At 39.4% G+C, this 11543-nt stretch overlaps 1 protein-coding gene across 1 annotated transcript; it reads left to right on the top strand.

The window, feature by feature from the left end:
- Positions 1-70: 70 nt before the first annotated feature.
- Positions 71-11327, top strand: api5 (apoptosis inhibitor 5). Its single transcript, XM_084734158.1, has 14 exons — positions 71-397; positions 2137-2298; positions 2516-2609; positions 2789-2854; positions 3388-3539; positions 3974-4180; positions 4632-4736; positions 6521-6610; positions 7213-7394; positions 7572-7665; positions 8073-8129; positions 8550-8629; positions 8772-8908; positions 10645-11327. The coding sequence occupies exons 1-14, from the start codon at positions 323-325 to the stop codon at positions 10722-10724; spliced, it is 1581 nt and encodes a 526-aa protein (XP_084590284.1). The 5' UTR covers positions 71-322; the 3' UTR covers positions 10725-11327.
- The last annotated feature ends 216 nt before the right edge of the window (positions 11328-11543 follow it).

Genomic DNA, 11543 nt, shown 5'->3' with positions numbered 1-11543 from the left:
ATTCGGCGCACACTAGCGGTCACATGTGTTGTGACTCCCCGCACCATTGGCTAAATATGCGCATGCGCCGTATGCATTGTTCCGTAGCATTTTAGCAGCACACTAGAGATTGCGGGAAGACAGACCGTGGGGGGTGTTCATTCACGGGCTTCTCGAAATTTCATAACCCCGTCCCCTTTTTGCAGATCGTATCTTCGGACAATACGGCGTTGTTTGTGCTACAGTCGTCTGAAACGGGGCAAAAAGTGACCCGAGAGGGGTTTTCTTCTGCATTTTTCTCGGCGGTCTTATCTGTGAGCAGCAGGCACCAGGACGCACGCTGATGGCGGTCACTATCGAGGATCTCTATCGTAACTACGGGATCCTTGCTGATGCTAGTAAGGACAACCTCGGCCAGGTAAATAAAGACACACGTGTTCATTTTCAAACACTGTTGAACCGAGAGCTTTGTTGCTTTGCCGCAGTACCTCATTTTACTTCCACTGTTATTAACTTTGTTGACATAATATTGCTGTGTGCGTGCTAGGCTAACTAGCTAGCCAACGTAGTGACCGGGCTAATGTTAATGGCCTCGCCATAGCGACCCTTGCGAGAGGCGGTACTTACTCGAGATTCATTATTTATAAATCAAGCAGGCAGTTATTTTCTTACTATCGAAACCATTTCATTCAAACTTAAATCGGCTCAATTTAGCCGAGGTTGTATTCACTGCAATACAGCTCATTCAAAGGAATGTTCTTCTGAAAGTTGATGGGAACTTTGTGACTATTTGTCATCGATTTGTTCGGTCACAAAATTACGTCAAATCATTTACTTCAAATCTGAGTTTCACACTACAGTACAAAGTGCACATAGTCACCGTTTACAGGTTAGTGAACTGGCAGGTTTTTGCGGCTCTGCAAAAACGAGGCACCTCCTCCATAATAGACGCACACCGGCTTTTTGTACGTGACATAACTTTGAAGCTATCCAGTCTTCATGGGCATCAGAAACGTGAAGCCACGTTGTCTATTGTCTTTTGAGATATTTTCTTGTGAATGAACGAAAGACACATTTTTTACAAGGCTGCCAGTTAAAGATGGCATTCATACGACATAGTGTAGTATTTACATGACATGAGGGGGGTTCACAAGAGATTAACAAAGGACGGTCAGTGCAGCACGGCCTGAGAATCCCTGACTTAAAGTTTATTGTAGAAAATGTGTGCTCACAACGCAACTTCACAGCATCTTTGTTATAGTTTCTCAAACTTCATGCCCACAGTTTGTAATGCAGGGTTTCTGTTATCGACATCTAATATTCAGGGCTGAGTATGGTTTAAACATTATGATGCCAGTCCCAATAGCGTGCTTCATGTGATACAAGCGCTGCAATGATTGCTTATGAAATTAATGGCCAACTAGTTTGATAATTGATTAATCAGTTCGGGTAAATAAAGACAAAAAAATAAAACTTCTCTGATTATAGCCTATTAAATCATGGATATTTCTTTATTTCCTTTTCTTTACTCCTCTCTGACAGTAAACTGAATATCATTGGAATGTAAGTAAAACAGAACATTTTAGGATGTCGTATAATAATAGTGTAGCTGTAGATATGGTAATTTTTTTCTAGATCTGGGTTCACAATTGAGTGAATACAAGTATCGTTTGACTGGAGAAGTTACGATACTACTTGGTGCTGAGTTATTTTAGGTGACACCTTAAGGGTGTCAATTACCGATACCCATCCCTACTTGTGTCTCAGTTGAACCTGGATAGCCCTGATGACACTGTCAGTGTTATTTCTCAGCCCCCTCAGAACCACATAGGACATCATATGATTGTTTTCACAGGCTGATTCCTTGTTACTAAAATTAACCATATTTGTAAAATAAATGAAGCCTCCTTTGCATGGGTAGTTACATGGTGATGGATGATCATACACCAGAGCAGAGTACCCATTCTGCCCCCGAACAGGCTAATTTCAGAGCATTTCCCACCTCACTGGTGTAAAACTGCAATTCCAAAAAGCTGTGATATGGTGTAAAACATAACTGAAAACATTTCTTTACATTTTACACAATGTTCCAACTTTTCTGAATCTGGCTGTAAATGGATACATATGTGCACAGGTTTACTGTCTTTTATTCTCCAGCACAAAGATGCCTACCAAGTGATCTTGGATGGCGTGAAGGGTGGCCCGAAGGAGAAGCGCCTGGCAGCACAGTTTATTCCCAAGTTCTTCTGCAGCTTTCCGGAATTGGCTGATGCGGCCATTAATGCTCAGCTTGATCTTTGTGAAGATGAAGATGTGTCGGTAAGTATTAAAGGACATGTAGATGGGTATCTAATATACTCTCTGTGGTAGGTGCAGAGTTTGTCTTAGCCTTTAAGTTCACTTGGGTTAAAATTGAGGCATCTGTGTGATCCTAGGTTGATGGTGGAGTTTCCTCCCTTGACTGTATGGATTCACAGTAGTCATTTCGATTCCATCATAAAAACTTCTGTGCGTTTGTGCTCTTGTCTTTGACCAGATTCGACGGCAGGCCATAAAGGAGCTACCACGGTTTGCAACTGGCGATAACATCCTCAGAGTTGCCGATATTCTCACGCAGCTTCTGCAGACAGGTATTTGACATCTCAAGCTAAACACTTCAAGATGTTTTATGTCCTTGTAGGCTACTGAATTAGTTTTTTAAAACAGCTTCCTAGACAGGGATGGTTTATTTTTTAGATGTGTTTCTATGTTAATATCAACATTTTAAAGAATGGCTGCTGTAGAATCTCTTAATTGTTTGTGATTTCAGATGATACAGCAGAGTTCAACCAAGTGAATGCAGCACTTATTTCTATCTTCAAGATAGATGCTAAGGGTAAGTGTTGCTATGCTTCACACAGAACAGGACACTGTGAAAAACGTCTTTCTAAATCTTCCTCCTCCTGGATATTTATTCCCCAGTGCAATTTCTCTCTATTTGCTGGGAAGATTTGTTGTAACCTGTGTTGTTTTGTTAAGGGCTGTGTGACTGACCATAAGAAACAAAGCATGTCATTAGGCTTGTGTTAAGTAACTGTTTACGGGATATTCGTTTAGACAGAATTGTTCCTACTAACATGATTGATTAATTACAGCCAGGAGATCTGAAAGACTTTATTTAATTTTGGAAATAGCCATTTATAATGTTTAGGACCGGGACCAGAATATAATGTCCTTTCTGTACTCGGGGTTTCTAAATCTGCAAAAATTGATGTTTGGACTATATTCATTCGTCAACACTAGACATCAGTCTCTCAGCCTATTTTGTGATCATAGCATCCCTAGTTCAGCTTGGGGTTGTGATCCCACTGAATTTGTAGTTACTCACTTGCACCAACACAATCCCATCATCTGTCTTTTGATGTCCAGGTACTCTCGGAGGCCTCTTCTCTCAGATCCTGCAGGGCGAGGACATCGTTCGGGAAAGGGCCATCAAGTTTCTGTCCGCCAAACTGAAGACCCTGCCAGAGGATGTCATGACAAAGGAGGTGGAGGAATATGTCTTTGCAGAGACAAAGAAGGTTAGCACATGGTGCTGAATTGATTAGTGATCTTTGATCACAGATGAGTGACCTTTTCCTGTATAATCATCACACCGTACAATGGAATCAGGATGTGTTGAAACTCCTGCGTGATTGTTTTGACCCTGGCTGGTAATTTTTGCCAACTACTCTGTGGTGATGTAGTCTGAGTCTTGTTTTCTGTTCTAAAATGTATGTTTGTTTTGGAAATTAGGGAAATGGACTGTGAATTTGTGAGTAATAAATCTGATTTAAAGGCTCTGGAGTTGGTTTACATGTACACCTTCACCTGTTAAAAAATGTTTAGTTTTCATACACTATTTTAGATTGAGATCAAACAATGATGTAGTATTTAGTGGAAGTCAACCTTTGTAAAAACAGACAGGTTCACATGTTGATGAAGCATATCTTTCTCTTCCTTGATGCCTCCTCAGGTGCTGGAAGATGTGACGGGAGAGGAGTTTGTGCTGTTGATGCGTGTGGTGTCGGGCCTGCGGGTTCTGCAGACAGTGAACGGGCGTCAGCAGCTGGTGGAGCTGGTGGTGGAGCAGGCTTTCCTGGAGCAGGCCCTTAACCCAGCGGACCCTGATACGGTTGACCGCCTGCTACAGTGCACGCGCCAGGCCTTGCCCCTGTTCTCTGTGAGTACAACCAACAGACTAAACATCAAATAAGTTCACTAATGAAATAATCTCTTCAATTATAATAGAAACCACAGTTGACCTGGGCTTTTGTTTAGTTAAATTGTGAATTAGTTATTTTGGAAAAACCTATTAAGTTCATTAATCACTAAAGATAAAAGTTACAACTTTGAATTACTTGATGCAACAATATTCAGTTTACTATTACATAAGACAAAGAAAAGCAGCAAAACCTCATATTTAACAAACTGTTGCCAGAGCATGTTTGGCATATTTGGCTTAAAAAGGACAAACAATGAATTGATTAAAATGAGAATGATTAATTAAGATCTGCACACAGTGCATATTCTGTTTTTACATTTGTTCATCTGATAGACACACCTTTTCATGATGATTAATGCTGGTTAATGTAATTGGAGTGAATTATTTATATTTTCCTCCTGTCTTGTAGAAAAATGTCCATTCCACACGCTTTGTAACCTACTTCTGTGAACACGTCCTGCCCAACCTCAGCGCCCTGACAAGTCCTGTGGCTGAGCTGGACATTCAGTTGGAGGTGAGTTATTCTTTTTACTGTCTAATGAGAAATGATGGAAAATCTTCTTCCTTATTACATTTCAATATTTGGTCTGACTGGCTAATTCCTCCCCAGTGCTGCAGTGTCTTGGGGATTTCTGAACTGTCAAATACGTGACTGTTGTCATTTCGACATTGGGATCGTTGAAGTCTAATCTAAAAGTTAGGCTTAAATGTCTTGGTCTTGAGTTTAAAATGTTTGTGACAGCTGTACCAAGTGTTCTGTCCAATGCTGGCTGTTTAATTCTACCCCAAAAACCTTTGAAGTATTTTTGGTGTTGGAAGTAATTCTTCCCAATGACAATGTTATGTGACTCATAATTAGAGCACTTCTATAAATTGTTATAAATCATCACTATAAAAGTTTAAGAAGTCCATTAGAAGATATCTGTTTCTTCAATTAAAAAGGCAAGGCTCACAAAGCTTCAAATTCTGTGAGGTGCACTGCTAATGAAAACTGAAAGGTTTTCTTTTATATTTGGGTTCAACTGTAGTTGAATTCTGCAACCATGAACCGCAACAATGAAAACCTTTTTGATGTATTGTGGTGTTTAGATCCATTGTACATCCTTTGTACAGTGAATTTGAACTTTTACCCTCAGGAAGATGTTACAGATAACCGATGGCAAATAGAAATATCTACAAGAAATCGTTTGTCCCAAGTGCTGTCAAGGTAATTAATGAAATTAAGATCCTGTAGACTAGGATACAGGCTGGTGCTCCTGACTTTGCTGCAATAGATTAATGTGATACGGTGTATAGTGTAGACTTGTGTATTGTGAGTTGCATTTTTATTAATATGTCTGCTGAGATGTGTGTATTATTCCATTAGTTGTATTTTTTATAATTGTGTGTGCGGAGACATTGTACTGCCATATGGATTGAATGTTGTATTTCTTAGGATATGTTTTATGATGAAACTGAAAGCAAATTTCCACATTGTGGACAATGAAGTTTTCATATTTGTGTTACTCACCCTGTGTTGCCTAGAAATCCTGAAGATTTTTTTTTCTTTGCATGCCGGTGTTTTTGTGCGAATGTAGAATGATTCCAAAAAATGCTTGCTGGACTCATTGAAGTTATGGTACTGCTGTTTTCAAAACAGCAAAGCGTCTGTTTAAAAACCTCACACAACTCGTGTAGTGTAAGTCAAGTCTCGTTTGTCTAATTGTATGCTCAATACTTCTGAAAAACCTTGAAATAATATCTGGTGAAAAGCCCTGAGGGTAAACAACCAGCTTGTGGTTAAATGTTCCTCTGCATGCAGCTGAGCGCAACAACTGCATGCGTGTAGTCCCACCTCAGTCACTGGCATCTTTAGGGTTGCATAAGAAAATGGAAATGCAGAATTTTGGGAAACACTCTGGGAACCATTGTCTCCTCAAACTTCACAACTCTATAGTAAAAACACTAACGATGCCTGTCAGTGTTGTGGTTTACAAGCCAGTGTGGCCATTAGACAAAAAGACTAGTTTCCCGACCTGAATTTTTTCAGCCCGATTCAGCACTTCCACTCCTGAGGGGCCTGACGAATATGGCCACTGGTGTGAGGTCGATACTCCTAATGTCTGACATTTGGTGAGCGGTTGTAGTAGTAAACAAAGTCAGCGTGGCAGCCACCTGTCAGAGGTGTCGGCCAACTGCATGTTGTTAATGGGTCATTAGTCTGCACCACGCAACACTGTTTCTCATTAGCAATGCACATTACACTGTGTGAGGGGATCTGCTAAAGCTGTGTGTGTATTTGTGTGTCTGTGTGTGTAGGTGCTGAAGCTGCTGGCTGAGATGAGTCCGTTCTGTGGAGACATGGAGAAGCTGGAGGCCAACCTCAACATGCTGTTTACCAAGCTGCTGGTGAGAACGGACTGTCCTGTTGTTGTTGGACGTGAAGAGGAAATGCGCTTAATAATCAAAATACACATTGGCAGATTTTCCATTCTGAGATTTTTTTGCATTTTCTTGCTTTATATTCATATTATGTATGTGCATCCACAAGGCTGATCCTCTCAGTTAGCTTTCTAGCAGGACCACCAGCCAACTGAGGATTCATTTTTTTGGATAAGGATACTTTAACAGCAGTTGTCGTGATATTCAAGAGCACGATTTATTTACTTTCCTTGGTCTCCTCGTGCCATCTAGTCTGGGTATTTGCACCAACAACCTGCTTTTGAAGCGCCTACATTTTACTATTACAGTCACAGATGTTAAACTCAAATTAAGGCAGAATTTATTGAAATATATCCCCATAGGTTTATCTGTTAGTAGTAATCTGTTGTCCTAATAGATTTGAAATCCACATTGTCTTATTGTAGAGGTAGTTCCAGTGCAGCCTCCACAATTATTGATAAAAGAAATATTTGTAATAGTAATGCTAATATTTCTTTGTTCCAAGCTGTTAGACACAAAAGCAGGGCTGGCAAAGTCATTTTTTATGGGGTTTTTTTCTGTTTGTATAGGAGTACATGCCTCTGCCACCAGAAGAGGTGGAGAACGGAGAGAACTCTGCAAACGAGGAGCCCAAACTGCAGTTCAGCTATGTGGAGTGTCTCCTCTTCAGCTTCCACCAGCTGGGCAAGAAGCTGCCGGACTTCCTCCTCGACAAAGTGGATGCTGAGCGCCTCAAAGACTTCAAGATCAGGTGAGGAAGTGACACACAAAAAGAGTCTTGCAGAGTATAATTAGTGAAACGATTGAGCTTTTACCAAAATGTGATTTGTATTTGATGGTTTAGCTTAATCTAAAGAAAAGCTCACCTTGTTCATTTTATCTCAAAACGCTTTTCACATGGAATTGAATATGCTTTGTGTTTTAACAGGTTACAGTATTTTGCCAGAGGTCTGCAGGTTTACATCAGACAGTTGCGAGTAGCACTGCAAGGCAAGACGGGAGATGCTCTGAAGACGGAAGAGGTAATGACTATTTCAAACTTAAGTTGCTTCGCTTCAGTAGTAGTAGAACACAGTGAAAGTTGTTTTGTATGGTTGTCACAATTCTCCAAATGCAGTTCAATTTGAATTTGGATTTTAAGGTCAGGATTCAATTCTTTTTTTAAAGCGCTGATGGTCTTGACTTGCAAAGATTAACAGATCATTGGTTTTATGCCCCAACTACTCTCATGTACATTTTGAAATTCTTCTTTAAACAGAGGTTATAACAGACATTGAGCTGCACTGTGTCGTCTTTGAATTAAAAGCTCATTTTGAACTATTTTCAATTTAAAATTGAAATTGCAACACCCCTATTATGTATTTTGATAGTTCTGCTGTCAAATATTTGTATGCTGTAAAATACTAATTTGTTGTTTGTGTGTGTTTAGAACAAAATCAAAGTGGTGGCTCTCAAGATCACAAACAACATAAATGTCCTCATCAAGGTAAGGGGTTGGTCATATACACTGTGTAACCAGAAAAATAAGAACACCTGTATGATGTACTGCAACACAAACCTGTTACTTCAAAATTTCCAGATTGCAGCTTTAGGTTTTTGGTGTTTGGTGGTGTTTTTTTTTTTCAGGCTATATTTTGTGGTTTGGTTATGCTGTTTTTTTTTTAATACATGATTTATGTATCAAGCTGAGCAGAAATGCATCACAATAATAATGTAATCCACTGTAACAACACCAAATAAAAGCCAGTACCTTCCTAATAGTTTCAAAAACAGGGAAGTATTTATTGTAAGGATTGTTGCATTGGATTTTTCTGGTTACTTAGAGAATCATGACAATTAAATGTAAACTAAAAAAGTTCTTTTTTTTTTTTTTTTTTTAATGTCTCAATATTTATTTTCATTCCAGGATCTTTTCCACAACCCTCCATCATTCAAGAGCACAGTCACTCTGTCCTGGAAACCCGTCCAGAAGGCAGAGGCAGTAGCGTAAGTCTGCTCCCACTTTTTGTTGCTCTAGTTAGAGGTGATGGATACACCTTTGATTTAGCAGTCAGAAGCCATTCACACCGCAGCTGACTGTCCTCGATGCCCCATTAGATCACCATCTACTTTTCTTTTGTGTTTGCAGGCCCAAGCGCCCCTCAGGTGAGGAGATGGGTGGCAGCACAAAAAAACAGATCTCTCCTCAGCCCCGGAGGGACGCACGGCAAATCTACAATCCCCCCAGTGGCAAGTACAGTGCCACGATTGGCAATTTTAACTATGGTGAGGAACACTTGGTTGCACCTTTATTTTTCTTTGTTTTTGTAAACACTGTTGTGCAGCATGTTCACCTTTTTTCATACTGCACTTTGGGCAAGATGAAACTCACTATTTTATAATCACATCTGATAAGGGTGCTCCGATCAGCACTTTTGGAAGTTGTATCGATCGATATGATCACAAGGTCTGTTTGAAGTCTCCTATTTATCATGTAGCATCATGTTTTATTTAACTATTCTTAATGTTGTATATTAAATATTAAAGAATTAGAAAATGATCTCAGAGGTATTTGGGCACCTGTTATACAAAAATATGGATGAGTTTACCAATAACAGTTTGATTTTTTTAATTAGAGTTTTAAAAATCTGCCTATGTAGAAATTAACGGGATATTGTTACGATTTTAGCATTGAATTATTAAAAATGCTGTAGTGAACAATCAAGAAAATCTTGACAGATTTAGGCCTGTGTATTTCAACAAAGGAAAATGACAAAAAATACAAACATTCCAGTTTTAAACAGCCTTTGTGGCCTTTTGAGTGTAGTTTTTGGAGTTTACAAGGTGCACTTGAATGTACAGTGAAGTCCATGTCAGTGGCCATGCACTTTACCAGACAGAGCGATGTGGATTTCATAGATTACAAGGTGTGCCTGAATGCACCATGAAGTCTGTGTGTGTCAAACTCCAACACAGACAGCAGAGGGCAGAAGCAACAACATCCTCCTGCATTTGATGTTAATTTTGGACCCTCTTCTGATTAGCCTTTATAGAGACCTCTGATTAAACTATTAAGAAGAAATATTAAAGGTTTGGTTGACACAAAACTGTAAGGAAACTGTCACTGTTGATGGAATTTGGTAAACACATACTGCCCTGACACTTCTGCAACCTGTGGCTCATTTGCTTCTCTCCACTGGCTCCTTTTGACTTGCAAAAATTTTTTATGGAAATGAAAAACAGTTATTTAAAAAGGGATTTGCATTTGTCATTGTTATAGGTCCGAAGTTTCTTCTCCAACTGTAAAAATGTGAGCCTGTGCACCAAGTCAAAAATATTTTGTCAACTAAAATGTGGGTTGTAACCTATGTCTACGGTGTGGTGCTTTTCCTCTAAATTTTGCCAGTTTGCTTGTCTCAAGTCACCATCACCTAGCTGTCGATGTCAAAACCAAAAAAAAAGTAGAGAGAAAGAATGTAGTAGCTGTGGCTTTGGGCAGTTTTTTTTCCTTTTTGGCCAAAAGGGTAACTCTAAAGAGTCTGTAGCCTGCTCCTTAGTGGAGGACGGCGGCTACAGTCGGCTTAGATTCACACCAAATAAACTAATTTCAGTCAGCGTCAAAGAAGCATCAAACTTTTCCACGTGTACCTGCAGCATGATCCACTTCTCCACTGTAGATCTGTATGATCCATATGATTGTTCACTGTACTTATAAATAGCCATGTATACTAATATGAGCTTCAGAGACAGGAGGTTGTGATTGTGTGATCTGCTAAGAGTGTATTTAAGTTTGCAGAGAAGAAACTGATGTTTTTTTCCACTGTGCCAACTTTGACATGTAATACTGAGCAGATGGACTATTCCTTAAATAAGAGAGCAGCTAGTAGTGTCCCTTTCACACGGTCATCTGTCCATCCATCTTATGAAACACCGGTCAAAAATATTTGTTAAAAATAATATTATGACATTTAAATGGTAATTACTGAATTACCTTACTGAACTGTTTGTTTTGTCGACCACAGAGCAGCGTGGCGGGTTCAGGGGCGGCCGGGGACGAGGCTTCGGAAACAGAGGCAACAGGAGCCGAGGCCGACTGTACTGAGAGGGACACACACACACACACACACAGTACATATTGCTCATTGAACTGCATCACATCAAGATCTTTTCCGCACCAAGATGGACTATTTGTCACCTACTTTTCTGGGTTTTTTTTTTTTTTTTTTAACTGGTCTCCACGTCTTTTTCACTTTCCCAGCTTGCACATCCAGGTCTGTTTTGCTGTTTTTTGGAGGAGGGGGGTAGGGGGGTTTGGTTTCCCGTCTGCAGAATATCAAACAACGGACTCAGACTTTTTAATATTTACTCTGTGTTCCTCTTGGCCAAGGCAATTATTCAAGTACATCTAAATGTTTTTTTTTTTTTTTTTCCTTTAATTTTTTAAACTATTATTCTGTGTATTTTTGTGGAACAAGACTGCCAAGTTGTAACTGAAATATTTTTTGTCAGATTGTTGTAGGAAAAGATAAGGATCCTCTTGTATTGCGACATGTTGATGAATGCATTTCTTTCTACCTTTTTATTTAATCTTGTTTTCTTTTTTTATTATTAGAGCTTAAGTTGAATTGGCTGACTATGCTACTTTGTATGAATCAATGATGTTGTTTCATTGGATTTTTATCATAAACTTGTATGGAAGTATGAACTTTTCTTGTCTTGTACGTGTTTATGTACAATTTTGCAGTTTGTTAAAGGGATAGTTCACCCCAAAATCAAAAATTCATATTTGTCCCCTGGCCTATAGTGCTGTTTATCCATCTAGATAGTTTTGATGTGAGTTAAAGTTTTGGACATATTAACTGTAGAGCTGTTTGCCTTCTCTTGAATATAACATACCTAGATGGCAATTTCCTTGTGGTGC

The sequence above is a fragment of the Lutjanus erythropterus genome, chromosome 13 (genome assembly GCF_056507025.1).
Source record: "Lutjanus erythropterus isolate fLutEry1 chromosome 13, fLutEry1.hap2, whole genome shotgun sequence".
Lineage (NCBI taxonomy): Eukaryota > Metazoa > Chordata > Actinopteri > Lutjaniformes > Lutjanidae > Lutjanus > Lutjanus erythropterus.
Note: the sequence above shows the minus strand (reverse complement) of the source record. Positions and strands in the feature narration are given on the sequence as shown.

Excerpts from the sequence above, each read along its gene's own strand:
- api5 (XM_084734158.1), top strand. The coding sequence starts at position 323 with ATGGCGGTCACTATCGAGGATCTCTATCGTAACTACGGGATCCTTGCT. Across the intron at positions 2,299-2,515 it reads GTGAAGATGAAGATGTGTCG|ATTCGACGGCAGGCCATAAA; the intron begins GTAAGTATTAAA and ends GTCTTTGACCAG. Across the intron at positions 3,540-3,973 it reads TCTTTGCAGAGACAAAGAAG|GTGCTGGAAGATGTGACGGG; the intron begins GTTAGCACATGG and ends ATGCCTCCTCAG.